The following is a 19,792-nucleotide window of genomic DNA, read 5'->3' as shown; positions in this document are numbered from 1 at the left end:
ACTGGTGAAAAACAGTCTGAAAAGATGAGTAGGGAAAAAATGTCAGTGGCCTCCACCTGTAAAACCATTCCTGTTTTGGGGGTGGTCTCACTGTTGCCCATCTAGTGCACCTGCTGTTAATTTCATTAACACTAAAGCAGTTGAAACTGATTACCAACCCCCTCTGTTACTTAACTGACCAGATCAATATCCCAGGAGTTTAACTGACTTGATGCTATTCTCTGATTAAAAAGTGTTCCCTTTATTTTTTTGAGCAGTGTATATATTATATTGTTTTAATTTAAATGGTAAACCCTTGTGCGGCATTACATTTGCAAAACAAAGAAATTGTTGACATTTTAAAAGATTAAATTGTTATATCTATTCATTTGATTATCATTGTTTTTGATAATAAATTCGTGTTAAAGTATAAAACAAAATCCAAACAGACAGAGCAAAGAATTTCTGAAAATAAATAAAATAAAACACATTTCATTGAGCACTGTTATTGTTAATATTCAAATAATAATAATAATAATAAATAAATATAAATAAAAAAAAAAAAAATATATATATATATATATATATATATATATATATATATATATATATATATAAAAAAAAAAAATATATATATATATATATATATTTAAATATATATATCATTTTTTATGAATTCAATACATTTGTCATCCTTTTTCGATTATTAAAATGGAATCAAAACATTAAAGTGAAATACAGAAAACAGAAAAAATAAACAGTCAGATGAATCTTTTAATTTATTTACAATTTAATATTATTTAATAAGATCAAATGCATCTTAGAAATGTCTAACAATGGGTCATTCATGTCTTGTGCACTTGTATTAATATATAAGTTTTGATTTGAAGTCAGCATGAAACGAAAGTTGTAATTGTATTTTCTTCCCTATTGTTACGTACAGTGCTATGCATAAGTTTAGGCAACCATGCTAAAGTTGACTAAAAAGAGGAATAAAAAATCATATTTTGCAAATTTAACTTAATGCCTTATTTAAAAAAATTAGGAAAAATCCAACCTTTAAGGACACCAATTTTCTTTGTGAATGAATAATGTATCGTAAATAAATAAATGTTCTTCCTTAAAAAACAGGGTGCATAAGTTTGGGCACCACTATGTTAAATTCCCATAGAGGCAGGCAGATTTTTATTTTTAAGTATTTTTTTTTTTTTTTTTTTAGGATACTATGCATCCTGATAAAGTTCCCTTGGCCTTTGGAATTAAAATAGCCCCACATCATCACATAGCCTTCACCATACCTAGAGATTGGCATGGAGTACTTTCCATAAGATCATCTCTCAATGCAAATCAAACCAGCTATTAGGCTAACTGAAATAAAATCATGCCAATCTCTAGGTATGGTGAAGGGTGTGTGATGATATAACTGTCATTTATAACATCTGACCTGCATGTTTCATAAAGCTGTGGTTAGAAAAATGGTGAAAACACAACAAAAGGTTGTGGTTGTGTACAGCTGAGGTTCCTCTTTAGATGTCTCCGTCCAGGTAGTTCCTGTCAGGGAAGAGTTTCGGTATACAGTGCGGCCCACTCTCCCTTTTAAGTGAACTGATGAAAACCTGTGCACCCTGACTTCTGGAAGTGACATTGCAGTTGAGCATTCTGACTGACTGAGGACTAGGACTGAGACGGAGACTACATAGCAGTCCATTTAGCACCGTTGAGCTTGTGGAGTTGCCGTGTATTAGAGAACAAATGTGCAATTTGCTCTCTGGCCACCAGAGGGCAGTACATCGCTTCAGATGTGCACTGCTATGTATTTCTCCTCCTTTTTTGCTCCTCCTCCTCCACCTCCATCCACTCCTTCCCCCCTTTCTCCTCACCCCCTACATTTCATCTGGCCTATTGTGAAATAACCCAATTCTCATGACCTAAATTCGGGGTATAGCATTCCCTCAGTTGTTTTCGCATTCCTGTTGTGTTCCTCAATGATTATGTGAGAAAATAATGAATTAAGAGTTTGTAATTGAGCAGAACATTAAGGGCTTTGTTTTTGTCTGGTGTCAGTGGCTAAAATCTCTTAATCCTGTCAAAGAGACTGTCAGTAATCGGCAATTTATGATAATAGTTTTTCAGTCGTGGCTTACAACGCCTCCTGGATGCCATTTGAGACGAGAACAGTTCCAGATGATATTTCCTCAAAAATATGACAATTCACTCAGCACAACCAAATTAACTCCGTTTCATGCTTCAGCACGGTATTCTTAGATATTCTAATGTAGTTTACCACTTTCTAACATCACTCTGGTTCTTCTTTTGAAACAGGAAACTTCAGTTCCTTCATGCAGAAGGAGATCTTTGAGCAGCCAGAGTCAGTGGTCAACACCATGAGAGGAAGAGTTAACTTTGAGAACAACACAGGTGAGCCCAGCTGTGCTCAGATCAGTGAAGCACTTCCAGACCAGACGTGGGTAAAGTTTCTAGGGAATTTACAGTTCCTTAGAAACAATTACATGGATTTAACAGGAATGATTTCCAAACATTTCTAAACAAATCATTCCAAAGGAATGATTTCCAAACATTTCAATGACACTAATGTTTTTTTTACACTTGCAGTCAAATGCATTATTGTGCATAAAACTGGATTCATGAGCAATGTACAGAAGCCCTCAACCGCAACGTGTATAAAAATAAAATAATTAAAAAATAAAAAAAAATCTGTAAAAAAAAGAAGATTTTCTAGCATTTCGAGATTAAAGTCGAAATATTTCGAGAATACCATCTTCCGTAAAAGTTCTTATTTTTTTATTTTTTTGTAAAGACATGCGCTCGTGAAGTCGAACTGCTAAATATAATAGTAGTTTTTTACTTTTATCTGAGCTTTCAACAAAAGGAAATTCTACAGGTGCTAATCTACCAACATGGCATTACCATTTGTCTTAGGACGCTTATGAACGAGCACGAAGACTCCGCCGGAGTAGGCACCACAATCCTGGTCCAAACTTAATGTGGCACGTGACTCAAGGCCTATGTGTCTTCGTGCTCGTCTATAGGCAACGTCATCTGGGTTGAGAACACTTAACAGTAACCGCACTGTCTCCCTCTCCACCGTAAATCCTTTCTGGACACATTTTAAAGTGCCTCATTCTGTATCCAATCATTTGGCCGGATCCCGTGATTTCCTCAGATATAAAGCTGGATAACTCCATCCAGTCTGAAAAGTGTTTTCGCCTGTAAAGTCTATTCCGACGCAGTATATTTTGTAACGTCCTAAAACAAATGGTAATGCCATGTTGTTAGATTAGCACCTGTAGAATATCCTTTTGTTGAAAGCTCAGATAAAAGTAAAAAGCTACTATTTTGTTTAGATCCATGTCAGAAGCAGTTCGACTTCACGAGCACACACACACACACACACACACACACACACACACACACACACACACACACACAGACACACAGACACACACACGCACAAACTTCTGCGGAAGACTTTTTTTTTTACGTTGCGGTTCAGGGCTTCCTTAGCAATGTGTCAGATTTCAGTAGAATGATTAGTAGCAAATTTACTGGAAATAGCTGATTTGTCCTGGATTTTCTACTTGTTATGCCAGATTTTCTTAACGTGTGTTTGTGTGTGTGCAGTGACCTTGGGAGGGCTGAAAGATCATATTAAAGAGATCCAGAGATGTCGAAGGCTCATTTTGATCGCCTGTGGGACCAGTTATCATGCTGGAGTTGCAGTATGTACAGCACCAAACAAACAAACACGGGCTCACTTCACACCTGACATTATTTGGGGTTTTCCAGCAAATGGATCCCGCACTGAAGACACAGTGTGACGCCACATTCGGAGCTATTCAGGGACAGATTCTAACAACATTCAACAGAGTTGTACATGATAATTCATTCATGAAAACCATTTGATTTTAAAAGTTTCATTTAGTGAGCAACCAATATATCGCCAATGGCTGAAATGTCAATATAATATAAATTATTTCTTAATTATCGGCTGATAAGTTTTTCTGTTTCCTCGATAATTTGCATAATGATGATTGACAGTGGCGGGACTTTTAACATGATCACGCTGAGAACATCACCTTTTCTCCATCTTTATTAGATTTCTTTGTTTAACAGTACTGGCTAATAAATTATTTGTCCAAATTGTTAAACAAAGAAAGTAAATGTATGAAAAGTATTATATAATTTGCTTTTCTCTGTGTGTGAGTTTTCCATCTTTGCTGAATCTTCACAGACAGCTTCTAAGTAGGAAAACGCAATAGACTATTTCTTATTTATTGTCTGTCATATGAAAGAAATAATCTTGAAATATTTGAATCCGATCACATTGGAGACTTGGAGTCCGAGGTGACAATGCAATCCAGCTGAAGACTGTCCGGATATGAAATGCATGTTAATGTCTGGTGTGAAGGGCCCACAGAGACATGTAAAAGTTTAAGTCCAGCTTTTAAACAGGCTCGTATTAGGAGAAATACAATTTTCTCCTTGATCTTTTGAAATTGAGGTCAGTGTGCTAATATGAAACATTTTAAGTAACTTTAAAAACTTTTCCACCTCATTTTGGATCATCTACTGACACTAAATAAAATAATAATAATGTTTTTGGCAGTTTAAAGTTCTGACGTTATATTAACTAACACAAAAGCATAAAACAGTCAGGACAACAAAAGATACATTAACACACAACGGAGAAAAACAAAAACAAAAAAACATCTGGATTGCCTCAGTCAGCAAATATATGCAAAATAATTATTGAAAATATAAACATAAATTACAATATTCACAATTGTTTTATAAATCTTCACCACAGGAGAAGAAAAAAAAAGAAATATAAATAAATAAATTGAGGGGAGGCTTACAGAATATATCATTGTTAAACTTCCTAAAGTCTCAAGAGAGGTCCCCATGTGGCTTCAAATCTCACCAAAATGTATCTGTTCCATTTGGATAATATACAGCGTCTCATTTAACCATCTCTGGAAACAAGGGGCTTGTGAAGGTTTCCAATTGAGGAGTATTACTTTTTTTGGCTGCAATTAAGCCTACCATTAGAGCATGCTGAAGAGTATGAGGGATAGTATCCATTACATCAGAATAGCCAAAAATAGCCAGATTGTGGTCCGGTTGATGTTAATTCTGTATGCGCTTGAAAACAATTCAAAAATGTTAAACCAGAAATCATACAAATTAGGGCAAAACCAAAATAAATGTGCCAATGTCCCCTCCGCCATCTTGCACCTATCACATTGAGAAGATATGGAGGGAAATATTTTGTTTAATCTAGTTTTGGAGTATTGAATGCGTTTGAAATTGAACTGGATTCATTTATATCTCGAATTTACAGAACAGCTCTTTATTCTCGACAGGCCTTCTTCCCAGATCTCATCAGACACTTCATCGTTCACTTCAGTAGACCAGATCACTTTAAGGTGGTTGGTGTATATAGATGTAGCAAAAGCACGAACAAAACAAGATATCAAATGTCTGGTTTCAGGATTAGAAGATAAAAGATTGTGAATAATATGGTTTTCAGGTTTATTTATAAACTGTGGAATATTTTTCTTTACATAATTTCTAATTTGCAAGTAACGGAAGAAGTGAGACTGTGGGAGTGCAAACTAACTTTTAAGTTGTGAAAAAGAGATATCCTATACAGCAGTGGTTCTCAAACCTGTCCTGGCGTACCCCCAACACTGCACGTTTTCTTTGTCTCCCTAATAAAACACACCTGATTCAACTCATCAGCTCATTCACCCATGTTATAATGAGCTGATGAATTGAATCAGGTGTGTTTGATTAGGGCGACAAAGAAAACGTGCAGTGTTGGGGGTACGCCAGGACAGGTTTGAGAACCACTGCTATACAGCATAAATCTTTGCCAGAAAGTGAGAGCTCTGGCATTTGCTGCCCAATAATAATGCTTAAAAATAGGAAGGCCGAGGCCTCCAAAATCAGTAGGTTTTTGCGAGTGGGCTTTTGCTATGTGAGGTGTTTTATAGTTCCATACAAATGACAGAATAACTGAATCAAGTTGTTTAAAAAAAGGTTGCCGGCAAATAAATAAGGAGATTTTGAAAGAGATATAGAAACTTAGGGAGAGTATCCATCTGTATCACATTCACACGGCCAATTAGTGATAGAGGAAGCAGTTTCCAGCTTTCAGTGCTTAATTTGAGTTTAATCATGTCTAAAAAATAATAATTTAAACAAATAATTTGAGTTCTTTGGAATTTTCAGGCCAAGATGTAAATTGATCCTCCACTATTTTAAATGGTGTACTGTTCAAAAAGGTATCACTTAAGTTATTTGTTAGGGGCATAAATTCACCTTTACTCCAATTTATTGAATATCCTGAAAGTTTACCAAAAGTGTCAATGTAATCTAAAATTTTAGGGACAGCGACCACAGGATCAGTAACACACAGTAAAAGATCATCTGCATATGCATTTATCAGACTTTCAGCATTGCCCAATGCAATACCATGAATATGTGGATGAGTTCTGATTCCTACAGCTAATGGCTCAAGTGCAATGTTGAAAAGAAGAGGTGATAAAGGATCACTTTGTCGTACACCCCGGTGCAGTTTAAAAGAGTTGGATCTAATACCATTGGTCAAAATTGATGAGGATGAGGATCCAGTCGATAAATCTGTCCCCGAATCCAAACTGTTTTAATGCTTCAAACATAATGGCCATTCAATCTGGTCGAAGGCCTTTTGGGCATCTAGTGAAATAATAGCTGCAGAATTGTTGGCTAACTGACGGTCTGCGTATAAAATATTAAGTGTATATTAAGGAATATTAAGTTCCTTCCTGGAATAAACCCAGTTTGGTCAGGATGGATAATCATTGAGATGTGTTGTGCTAACCTGGAAGCCAATATTTTAGTCAATACTTTTTGATCAAAATTTAAGAGTGCAATGGGTCTATAATTAGCTGGATCGGTCTCAGGTTTTCCTTTTTTTCAAAACGATACAAATATTTGCATAATATAAAGAATCAGGAAGTTTCTTCCCTTGGATTGAATCCTGTAGCATTCTTAGCATAAAAGGAGCCAACCTCTTACTAAAAGCTTTAAAAAAAAAATCACAGCCAAACCCGTCCGGGCCTGCAGCTTTCTCAGATGGAAAAGCATGAATTGCCTCTAATAAAATTTCAATTGAGAGTTCAGATTAAAGATCAGACCTAGAGGATTCACTTAATTTTGGAAGACTTAATAAAAAAATTTTTTTTTTTTTTATTTTACCATATGAATCACCTTCTTAGCTTGTTCTCCCCTCAGTTGCCTTCTGGGTTCATCCCCTAATTCAAAAATATTCTGCTTAAGTTTGAGGAGTTCTGCTTAACTTATTTGACTATTCAGGATTGAATTATACTCATACTTTTAATTAAAATTTGTTATTATAGTCAGCCTTTGAGAGTGACACTCTATATGCTTATTTGAGTACTGGCAGTGTTTCTTCTATTTTCTGAAGCTGACTATTTGAAGCCTGTTTTTGGATGACTCAAATGATATGATATGGCCTCGCATAACAACCTTAAACGTAATCTGAAACCTCTCCATTGTCGTTAGTTGCAAAAAACTCATCTATTTTTTTCCAGTTGAATAAGATATAAAAGTTGAACCTTTGATTAACGTTGGGTTGAAACGCCAACAGTAATTTTTCTTTGGCAAAATACTTTCAAGTTGAAATGTAACTGGGCTATGATCAGATATGAATATATTATGATATTTAGTATTACTAATACTAGAAACCAATTCAGACGTTACCAAAAATAATCAATTCTAGTGTATGATTTGTGAACATGAGATTAAAATGAATAATCTCTATCTGTCGGATGCTGCAGCTTCCAAATATCAACCATATTTCTAGATTTGATTAAGTTATGAAGTGTTTGTATGGAGGTAATTGTAGGTGGTGGTTTTGAGGAAGTCTATCCATATAGGGATCTAAGTAACAGTTGAAATCACCACCTACTATTACATTTGAAGGGTTTGCATCTGGAATTACATTAAAGATTTTGCGGAAAAAAAATCAAAATTGGGGCCATAAATATTGAGCAAAGTTATGGGGAGAGAATTGATATGCCCAGATATCATTATACATCTACCCTGAGGATCAGCAACCATGGATGAAAATCGAAAATGAACATTACGGAAAATAATAGCTACACCTCTAGCTTTGGCATTGAATGGGGCCTGGTAAACCTGAGATATTCAGTTGGTCCTGAGAGTCCGCATTGATGAGTCACTAAACTCTACAGAACTCTTCAGGACTTAGAACAAAGTCAACCCCCCCCCACACACACACATCTGGCTTCCCCGAAATGAAGCACTTTGTCCCTTTTTCGACCCGAGAACACCAAGTAGTAAGAGGATTCATCTCCAGTCACTTCGATTCCGCTCAACTCCACTTCCAAGTAATAAACATATCAAGTTCTAGAACAATTAACAGTAACACCGTACATGTATATGCGTTTTGTAAACACTCTTAATAACACTCGCAGCCTCTGCAGGGTCAGTGAAGGTCTTGAACTGTCTGTTGTGCTGAACACGGAGGTGCGCAGGAAAGCGGAGACTGTGTGCCACCTTTAATTCTCTCATATCTCTGCACATACGGCACCTAATTTCACCAATTTAAAAACTTGGCGGGGAGGAGATTGATGAAACACGTCTACTCCATGCGCACCTCAGTAGCGCCCCCACTGCAAAAACATTATAATGATATGGTAATGGCTGCTTTGAAAAGATGGGGAAGCGCATAATATTTGACCTGCTTTTACTCATTTTACATGCAAAGAGGGAATTTACAAAAAAAATCTAATTTGCCTTTGTTTGAATTTTTGCGGGAGAAATCCAGTCATTTCATTGTGGATTTTGTGATTTTCAAGTTGATTACTCAGATTCACTGTGTTGACCAAAAGGCTTGAAAGTGATTTCATACACTACTACATTGATTACAAACAATAAACCCTTTTTGCGTGTGAATTTTCACCAAAAAGAATGGAAATTGTAAAAAAAAAAAAAAAAAACTTTAGCTGCAGAAAGGCCTGATTAAGTCATAAGTGGACTTCAGAGTAAAACCAATACAATTATTTTAACAAATTGCAATTTATAACTTTTATTGTCATGTCTGAGTAGGACATAATAACTGGTTCCTGCTGGTTCTGTTTCCTGCTTAGACTCGTCAGGTACTGGAAGAACTGACTGAACTTCCTGTCATGGTGGAGCTGGCCAGTGATTTCCTGGACCGAAACACACCAGTCTTCCGAGATGATGTGTGCTTTTTCATCAGTCAGTCAGGTTAGCTCGTGTGTCTGTGTGTGAAGCTGTGTATTGTGTTTGTGGGAAAAGGCAGGTTTCTGAACTCTGATGTGTGTGTGTGTGTGTGTGTTCAGGAGAGACTGCAGACAGTCTGTTGGCTCTGCGCTACTGTAAGGAGAGAGGCGCTCTGACGGTCGGCATCACCAACACTGTGGGCAGCTCCATCTCAAGGGAAACAGACTGTGGCGTTCACATCAACGCTGGCCCAGAAATTGGTGTGGCAAGCACCAAGGTGTGTTCTTCTTTTTTGTTTGTTTGTTTGTTTGTTTCTTAATTTATCAAGTACTTTTTTTGTCGTCTGCCATTCCAAAAAAAAAAAAAAGAGTTTGGACATCAAATGAACATGTTTATTTATATATATATATATATATATATATATATATATATATATATATGACCCTATGTGATTAATTGACAATAAATCAATCCTCATATTATGCAATTCATTTTATTAAAATTGTAACTAATTTACTTTAGTAAATGTATAATCCAGTCATAAATAATGATAGTTCTGTTTTTATCTGTGTACCATCTGATACTGGTACTAATGCTCAAGCAGCCCACGGGTGAATTTCCTGTTCTGTTCACAAGCTTCTGAAAATACACACTCTGACTTTTTCTTGTAATCTTAACTTTTTAGGTTACTTTGAAATGTTCCATAATCCTATGTAAGATTAAAACTGTCAACAGTTAACACTTGGGTATTTCAAGCCTTAATTAGGGATGTCAGACCCCCTACAAACCCCCTAATAATTCGTACCATTCTCTTTTACTCAGATGTCTATTTCATGAAAGTGAAAGTGACACGTGACGGCCAAGTATGGTAACCCATACTTGGAATTTGACCTCTGCATTTAACCCATCCAAGTTAATGCACACACATTAGGAGCAGAGTAGTGAGTAGTTAACACACACACACTGCAAACGTGGATACACACCCAGAGCAGCGGGCAGCCTTTGTGTGGCGCCCGGGGAGCGATTAGGGGTTAGGTGCCTTGCTCAAGGGCACCTCAGTCATTTCCCACCGGTTCTGGAATCGAACCAGCAACCTTGGGTTACCAGTCCAACTCCCTAACCACTAGGCCATGACTGCCCCAAACCATTCTCCAACCCATTTCCACCAATTTGCTAGCATCCAATGCTCTGTACAACAGATTCTTTTAACCATTCACTTTGTATGACCAAGTGAACGTCCCACATGGTAAACCTTGTTATGTGCTGTAAATTGGCCTTATTTATTTAATTATTTATTTATTTGACAGGGACAGTGTACATTAATTAGCATTGCTGCAAATGCACCAGAATTAGCCAAAAGGCTATTTATCATCCGTTGTCCCTGGACAGATCTTAAAATTGTCTACCTAAAAAAAACACAATAAAAAGATTACAGTGAACAATACAAATATAAAAAGCAGTAAAGTATTACCCGCAGCTATCCCATAGCCAGGGGACCTCTTCAAGAAACCAATTATTTCAATATGGTGCAGTAGGGATGAGTAAAAAATATACATTTCTCTTTTAATCGATTCTCATTTTTGAATTGATATTGATTCTTAAATCTCAAGAATTGATCTTTTACTCAATGCTGTTTTCAGTTGATAAATGGATGGAACATTTTAGCACGCCTCCCATCCAATAAATCCCAATAAGCTTTGGGCTTTGTTACTTTTGACTCTCTTAATGACTCTCTGTGGTCATTAACAATCCCATGGCACTTCTCTGGCCAAATTCCCTCCATTGGCTCTTGCCAATCATGGCCTCCTAATAATCCCCATCAATTGAATTGGCTCTATCACTCTCTCTCCTCTCCACCTGGAGCTGGTGTGTGATGAGCGCACTGGCGCTGTTGCATTGTGGCTGCCGTCGCATCATCCAAGTGGATGCTGCACACTGGGGGTGGTTGAGGAGAGATTCCCTGATATGATTGTAAAGCACTTTGGGTGTACAGTAGTACATATGAAAGCGCTATATAATGCCTCATTCATTCACTGTTAATATGAAACAAAGTCTCAGATTTTATATTCTGTCCATTTTATTCAAACAATAAATTCAGCATTTGCGCTCTTTAATGTGACGTCACGGATCACTTGAACTGATCATCTCTTCCGCTTCACTAGTTACAGCACGGAATAAGCATGAATGATCAGAAGGTATGTTGAAAGATACAGTACAACTTACCGAAATCAGTGTTTTAACCGTGGAAACAGTCACGTTACATTTACCTCAGAAAAGCCATTCAATGACCATAAACTCGTTAGTCAGCTGGAAAAAATAACACTACAGCGGAGCATTTTGTTGAATATATGCACCATTTCACATATTTTTTACGGTTCCTCAATATTCAATGTATGTTTGAATAAATCCGTCAAGTTTTTATGACAGCCACCATATAAATGTTTTTATTAAACACAAACCTCAATTGGAGTAGAAATAAAAATGTAGAAAAAAAACGTTAATTTTAACCTTAATTATTTTCGTAATGTACTATATATATATATACCCTGTATAGTTTATAGTATTATTTGATTTCTGTACCTGATATATATCCTGATATCCAAGTTAATCGAATCGAATTGTGAAATTTGTGTCAATGCACAGCCCTATATTGCAGTAGTACTAGAGTAGACATGGGAGCTTGGTTATCCATTATTCTACAAAGTGAATAAATGAACATACATTTCTAAGCGTTGATAATTTAGTCTTTCTTGTTCACTTTTTTTTTTTTTATTAAAGTTGCATTCAGTAGTTTGCTGCAAATTTAAATTATGTATATTTATGTATACAGGCTTCTATTTGTTGGACTGATAAGGGAATTTATTATTGTGTAGATCACTTTCTAAAACTCTCACTATTATCAGTGTAATTTAAACTTTTATTTATACCCAAGAGAACAACAACACTGGTTGGCCAAACTGCTGTACATAAAAGGAAAGAAAAAAAATAAGAGCAAAAAACACACAAACAACTTTTGAAAAAAGATGTCAACCCTTTGTCTCCAGTATGAGCACTACAGCTCAATAGATCTAGAGAATTTGTCTTCAGCACTGTTCTATTGTTTTGGCCACCGCATACAAGTCAAATGAAGTCACAACAAATATGTGAAAAGAAAAAGCTGTTTTTGGAATCTTGAGTCTGGGGAGCAGCTGGATTTGGCTGGATAAGATATATTAATATGGAGAGAAGAAATATGAATGCATATTAGACTGCACTATTCATACTCTTGCTGCTTCAGCCTTTCTCTACCCCTACTTTCCTTCACCCTTCTTAAAAGGAAGATGATTGTAATGTTTTACTGTTAGTAACATGTGTCATGCAAGAAAGACGAGAGCTCCAACCGATTTATGATAGAGCTTCATTAGGATAGAAACATGGATGCCTGCAGGCTGAATTAGGTGATATAATTGCTCATATAAGTATCAGAGTAAAATAATGAGGGTGAGGAGCCAGGACATCTGGCAAAATCCTGCACTGGTATTTAGTTCTACTTTCTGTGCATGCTATTTTCAATGAGTTTAAAATGTTATGTTACAGACTCCCTCGATGTGCCCACCCCCCCCCCATAAAAATTTATTTATAGGCATTATATTGGATTTATCTCTGGTTTAATTGTTTCTGTTTTCAAAAACAATTATAATGAGGTTGTGATTTAAGAAACTCCCAAAGGTTGTTAATGACCAGGTGTTACATAGTTGTAAAAGGACCCCTTCTTACCATAAACATTTATTTATAGGTTTTATATTGGATTTATAGTCAAATAGCAGTGAATATATGCATGATCATTTAACCGATTGTTCTTTAGGTTATATTAAAGTCAGTATGAAATCAAAATGGGCCCTTTTCATATTACTCCGAAGATGGTGTTTGCACAGTCAGCTGCAAAATCTTATTTAGTTCCATTCTGGCATTGATGCCCACTTTTGCAGATCCAAGATTACTGGTTATGTTAATGATAAACATACAATCATGTTGTGATTAAGGTGAAAACCTGGTAATTGGGTTTTTGCTACTTCCAAGAAGTGATCCATGATGAACCATCACCTCTGTCTCCTTGAGTGAGGTTCCTGGGGTTGTCTGTCCTGGTAAAAGGTTCATGATGCCAGTCTAAGGTGACAAGAAGTAAAATGACCGGAAATCAGTTCCACCGGCCCTGGTTGTGTGGTGATAAATTAAGATTCTGTTGTGTTTTGTTACTGTATTTAATGTAATGTAATTTGACACTTAGGCACTTTTTCACCATCGGGACGAATGGTTCTAAGATCGGTAAGGAACGGTTCTAGTTATATTTCCAATTAAGCTCAGTTCGGCACCGCACGATTACAAACCGTGACGTTACCACTCAGGATTGGTCACTTGTCTGTTGCCTGGCTACCAATTTCTCTGTAGCTGGCCAAGTGCGCTATTTGAGTGAAGTTAACGCAATTTTATAAAAAAATCAAAAAACAAAATCTGATCATTCTCATCTCATATCATCTGTAAATCCTTGCTGTACCAGGGCAATGACTGACACATTTGTTTTACATTCCAAAGAGCTCTGATATCAGCCCCACTTTGGAAAATGAAACCATATCCGTACCGGCTGGACCGGATCGGCACAGAATGGAACGGTTTAATCAATGAGAACGGTTTGGCCGGATGGTGGAAAAGTGGCTTTTGTTGCTCTATAAAATGGTGGTCTCTTTCCTGTGGTGCATTGTCATTGTAATAATTTCTCAAGAGTCTCAAATGAATTCCCTTCGGAGGGATTACAGAACACCATGATCATTCGGGAAGCTGTTTCCCAACTGGAACTCCCATCACAAAGAGAATGACACTCTGACTTTCGCATCTATCCATCAATGAAAGTAGAAATCCATCCTTCCGTTCTTTTATCCTCCTACCATTTGGTTCCAGATTCATGTTTTTCCTGATCAGGGGCATTAAGTGTCAGCACAGGACTTTAGTGGGTGTTTTTACAGAACACCCAGCAAACATGCACAATCATGCTCTCTCAAGTCGAAAGTTATCTGGCCTCTTGCTTGTCTTAATTTTTTGTCTAAACCACATTTTAAAAATGTCAGGACCTTTGAGAATAGTTGGATTGCTCCACAGATGCATGCAGTTGCTCTATCCACCCATGTCTACACAGCACCAGAGCAGTCACTCAGGGGAACCTCTAAACACACACCCACAACTACTTTGGAGTGTTGCGCTCCTGGGTTTCCAGATTTCAGCTGTAATAATTGGGAAGTTTAAGTTTGGGGGAGAAGACAACTCTCTGCTGACTTAAAAATGGGAGTGTCTAGTACACGGCAGTTCTCTTTTCCTGACTCTTTTGACCTCATTTTCAAAACATCCTATATGTAATGTTGAGCTGCCGGTCAAACGTGTTTGCGCGTTCCAGTCACCTTTTTTCCAGGCAACAGATACCCTCCAAATGTTTTTTTTCCACTTGCACCAATAGCCACCATTTTGCAGCACAGCTTGCAGCCTGTAAGCTCATGCCTGGCCCATCTTGTGAGCCACTGTATTTGATGTAGATGTGACTTATTACTTGGTTTGCCTGATTTTGCTGTGATTGCAGTCCTCCCTCTTCCACAAGGCTACTTTTCTTCCAGAATATTCCTGCTGTGGCAAGCTTTGATTTCGTTCAAGATTCCATACTTAACATGAGTGTTCCCCTAAAAGTTTTTCTTTTCTTTGGAATGTCACCGTTTTCAAAGCCCAAGTTTATTGATGCTCCGCTTGTCCCTCGCTGAATCCTTTTCCTTTTCTGCCTCTTCATATTCAGCTACTACTGAAATAAGTAGAACTTGAACTTTGCAATGGTATCCAACTGTCTCAGAAATCGGCGGATTACTTCCTGCACTCCCATTGGTAGTCCTGCTGAACATTGCTGCTCATGTGCGTAAAGTTGAACAAAAATTTTTTCATTGCCAAACGGTTGTCCTTTTTGGTGTCTGTTCGCTTTGTCACGGCAAATCACTGTTAGTGTCAACCCCTCTTTTAGGGTGTGTTCACATTTGGCAGGTTTGATTCGATTAAAACAAACTCTGGAGCGATTGGTCTGTGCGGTTAATTTGAATAAGTGTGAACTGACATCTGAACCCTGGTGTGCACCAAACAAGTGGACCGAGACCGCTGAACAGATGGGTCTTGGTCTGCTTTCAAACGAACTCTGGTTCGACTGAAATACGAACACAACACGGACCAATGACATGTAAACGAACTAAAAACAGGACATGTCACAAGATGCGACCATAAAAAGGACAGATCTTCGTTTGTGTCTGTGACTGAGGGATTGCGGCTGCTGTTTTGACTACTTTACACATTTAATAAGCTCTTCACGAGTTGTCAGCTCCATCATATAACATTAGGGGTGTAACGATTCATCAACTACATCGATGTATCGATTTATATTCCTACGATCCAACTACATTGATCTGTGCTCGGCAAGTTGGTCTTCCGGATGACATATATCGATCTAACATCGTTTTAAAAGGTAATGAATCGATTGTATCGATACTAGGAAATAACGCATTGGATTTAAGCACGTCAGACTTTATATGGATGTTTTTTCTTAGCACTTTTAATGATAAAGGCGTTAAACATTACTCGATTCAGTCTGCCTATCTGTGACGTCGTCGCCATGCGTGACGCGCCAGCAGCAGCGCAAAGACAACAAGCAGCGCAAAGTCTCTCACCTCAGAAAAACGGACTTTCCTGTCCTCTCAGCCGCTATACTGCAGTAGCGCGCACTCTTCAATTGCACGCGCAAATGCGCCGGAGCGCGCTGTATCACTTCACTAAAGTGCAAAAGACATACGAGAATGCAACGTCGTAAATTAGTAAGTTAAGAAATAAAAGTAAAATACCAATAAATTACGTTATTGGTACGTCATGTGTGTTGCTATTTATCAGGAGCAGTTTCCATGTTTCTTTACCAGTTCTTCTAAGTATTGTGTATCACCATGGTAGCCTAACTGTTGTTTGTTTCCATAACAAAATGCCACTTACTGGTTATTTTGTATATTTTTATATGACTGTGGTGGCTCATACCAAGATTGTATTAACAAAAACTAGTTTGGGACTGCTATTTAATATCTTAACCTCGAAGTGCCTACTGTTTATCAGTATTTGTCATATTCTTAAAAAAAAATTTGTATGTTAAGTAAAGGGGGACAGAACTTGTGTGTCAACAATTTTTGTGTAAACAAATGTATTATAATAGGCCTATATAATTCCTAAAAAGGTGGGTCGCGGCTTGATGACCATAGGGAAATGTGGGTCCCATGGCCAAACTATTCAAAACATCATTCAATGTTGTGATAATCGTAATTAATAATCGCAATTACAATTTCAAGGGAATAATCGACAATTATCATTTTTGTCATAATCGTTCAGTCCTACTTTATTCAAATAAAATGTGAATGCATTTGACATTAATTGTTGTTTACTTGTTTGTTTATATCCATAATTAATTGATACCTGATTCCCTTTACAAGAATTTTTGGCTAAAAAGCCACTGAATCGATTTCAGGTCACTGAATCGTTTCGGATCGTATCGTTCTGCATGAACCAATATCGTCCTTGAATCGTATCGACAACCAAGAATCGCGATACGAATCGAATCGTTGTTAAAATTAATCGTTACACCCCTATATAACATCATATGCATGCACATACGGCGAGCGCATTTAGCTCTGCACATAGCATTGTAAAAGCCAGAATGTTTGTTTGCATTGGAGACAACTGGAGGAAACAAACTTTTACACTATGATTTGGTCCCAAATGGGTTGCGCTACGCTTTGGTGACTCAGTGTTGCATAGATGCATGCAAGGTAGTAGACCTAAGTGCAAAGTAGAGCTCTGTTACTTGACCTGAATCCACTGGGACCAAACAAAAATGACTGGTTTTGAGTTTGTCTTTCTTTGATGTGTAACTTTTCTTTTACAGGTTTGGGTTTGTTTAGTTTCAACAGAACTTGTAGAGGGTTTGAATTACTATGGATTGGGGTGCTGGTAAATTGGTTAAAGACAAAAAGGTTGTTGGTTTAATGAGTTCTAGCAACTTACCAAGATCAATCTGTCAACCCTAATTACCATCACACCTTTGACCAAGCTACTTAACTTCAGATTTAGTGCAGGTAGTGAACCTTCACAGATGAAAAGCATCTGCAAATAATAAGAGACACAGTAATGTCCATAGATCAGCTCTCATGTGTTAGTGATTTGTCAGGGTGGGTTTATTGTCCATGGCTCCTCCGCCGTCACTGGAAATATCTTGCGTGAACTCACAGAACCTTAAGTGAGCCAGAGCATGTTGTCAGACGTCCTGAATGCTTTATAAATGTGCTTCATATTTGACTGAGAGTGGCTTTAATATGCTCTGAAAGATGATGGCATGGCGCTGGATTACAGTTAGACATGTAATGTGACAACGTATGCATTGAGGAATGCCGTTAAAGTGATTTATAACCACAGAGGCTTTGGGATCACAGGCGCGTGTAAGAGATGGGGACAAGGAGACAAACAAGAAGCTGATAGAATGTTATTCACCGGTCCTTTCTCTTTTTCCTGGTCTTATTTGGCAAACCATTCAACCAATTATTTCTTTATTTTATTTTTTATAACACCTCTTAGTGTCTTTGGCAACCCAGTTTCTCTCACTTTATCATTTGACCAGGTGTAGAATGTGGAATTATGAGAGACTCGCGTCACGTGGAATCAAATCTGCATCTTGGGACACTCAAGCCACTATTCAAAATGTGTGAGGGTACATTTACATGACAACGATGTAGAGTAAGTTTTTGAACAGTTTCACGTACAGACGACAACGGTCCCCTTTCACACAGATCTGCAAAAAATGACAAAAAACTGTGTATTATTTTAACTACATTATGCAATACTAAAACATTCATTCAAAAGTGTTCGAATCAATATATAGGCAAACCGATATAAAAGAAAAATCATGAGCTGGGAAATGTATAAACGTGTATACATTTCTCAAATGGTTATATATAGAATCTATGAAAAGTTTTTTTTTTTTTTTCTGTTTCAAAGAGAATGAAGTGAGAGTGAAAGTCTCATGTTGCTGATGTGTCTTTTGGCTGCTGCTGCATATGGTTGTTAGTTGCAATTTGAGAGTTACACAGAAACTCTAATTCATAGTTTGCTTGTTTGGTGCGCGGTATTGTGGATTATTCGATAAATATAACAAATAATTTCATGTCTGATCTGTGTCCGGCTCTGCAGGCCACTGTGGGTCAATACACAATGACAACCATGTGTGACAATACAAACCAATTGCATGTTGAGCTCATATGAAGTCTGTTTTGTTCTGTTTGTTTTGTCTATTGCAGGCGTACACAAGTCAGTTTGTGGCTCTCATCATGTTCGCCCTGTTGATGTGTGATGACAGAATCTCAGTGCAGCCGCGCAGACGAGAAATCATACAAGGCCTCAAAGTGCTGCCAGGTAAACTCAAATACAGCTGTGTGTGTTTTAGTATTGTCTGGAATTCTGCAAGAATGGCTTCTAATGTGGTCCCAGTCATAATTCACAATATATGAATTCTAAACCTCTTTTTTTGTACACATGTGCTCTTTGTGTACATTTATGTTGGCGAGTTGCTGATGTCATAGAGCTGTGTGTGTTTAAGTGTGTGTGTGTGTTCACGGATTGGTGTGCAGGGAGGAGCAGATGGCCTCGGCCAGCTCTCTCAGTCATTGTTGGAAGTCTTTATTGGACCACAAGTGTCTGCTGGGGCGCCCCTCCCTCTCCTTTCTCCAGTTCTTTCGTTCTCCCTCTGTGGATTTTTCGTTCTGCTTCCAAGCCAATGAGGTCGGGAATGTGTTGGCAGATCCCACTGAGCTCCAGCTTACTATTCATGCTAAAAACTGCTGATTCTGTCATTAATGCTTGCATGTTTTGGTCGCTGTATTTACAGCCCAAAACATTTGTATGCAAGTACATGACAGTTATATTCTGAAATGTGTACACATGTATGTATGTATTGTATTCTCAGTCTTGCCACAAGGGGTGCTGCAGCAGGTATTATATCTGTCGTTTCCTTTTAAGTTCAACTATTGTCTTGGTAGAGCAGCAGTTTGGAAAGATTCTTGCAAGTTAGTTAAACTGTGCACGTTTATAGCTAGCATCCAGTTTTAAGCCACAAACAGTTAAAGGAAAAAACAAAACATAACATTTACTTTAATGATTAATTAAAATAGATGCCCCAGCCACTTTTAAGTCCAAAGTCTGGACCCACTTTTATACCTTTATACTTAATGGCTTTTATACCATTGATGGGACAAACAAAATTGACAGAGTACGCGGCATACAAGAACTGCCTGGTAAAAGTAAAGTGCACCGGTATTACCATGAACACGCCACTTGCAACACCATCACCCTGATTTCATTGAAAATGTTTCATTTACTTAAAATTTTCAATCTAATTTACAGACTGAAAAACGTTTTCACTGTTTTCTAATAA

At 37.4% G+C, this 19,792-nt stretch overlaps 1 protein-coding gene across 1 annotated transcript in view; it reads left to right on the top strand.

The window, feature by feature from the left end:
- Positions 1 to 19,792, top strand: part of gfpt1 (glutamine--fructose-6-phosphate transaminase 1) — a 43,780-nt gene that overhangs the window by 18,963 nt on the left and 5,025 nt on the right. Inside the window, exons 11-15 of the mRNA XM_084389393.1 lie at positions 2,302 to 2,397; positions 3,622 to 3,719; positions 9,180 to 9,300; positions 9,396 to 9,553; positions 18,660 to 18,774. Of these exons, the coding sequence (XP_084245519.1) occupies positions 2,302 to 2,397; positions 3,622 to 3,719; positions 9,180 to 9,300; positions 9,396 to 9,553; positions 18,660 to 18,774 (588 nt within the window). The remainder of the gene's footprint in view (positions 1 to 2,301; positions 2,398 to 3,621; positions 3,720 to 9,179; positions 9,301 to 9,395; positions 9,554 to 18,659; positions 18,775 to 19,792) is intronic.

Source organism: Rutilus rutilus (genome assembly GCF_951802725.1).
Source record: "Rutilus rutilus genome assembly, chromosome: 19".
NCBI lineage: Eukaryota > Metazoa > Chordata > Actinopteri > Cypriniformes > Leuciscidae > Rutilus > Rutilus rutilus.
This window is presented reverse-complemented; position numbering and strand designations above follow the sequence as displayed.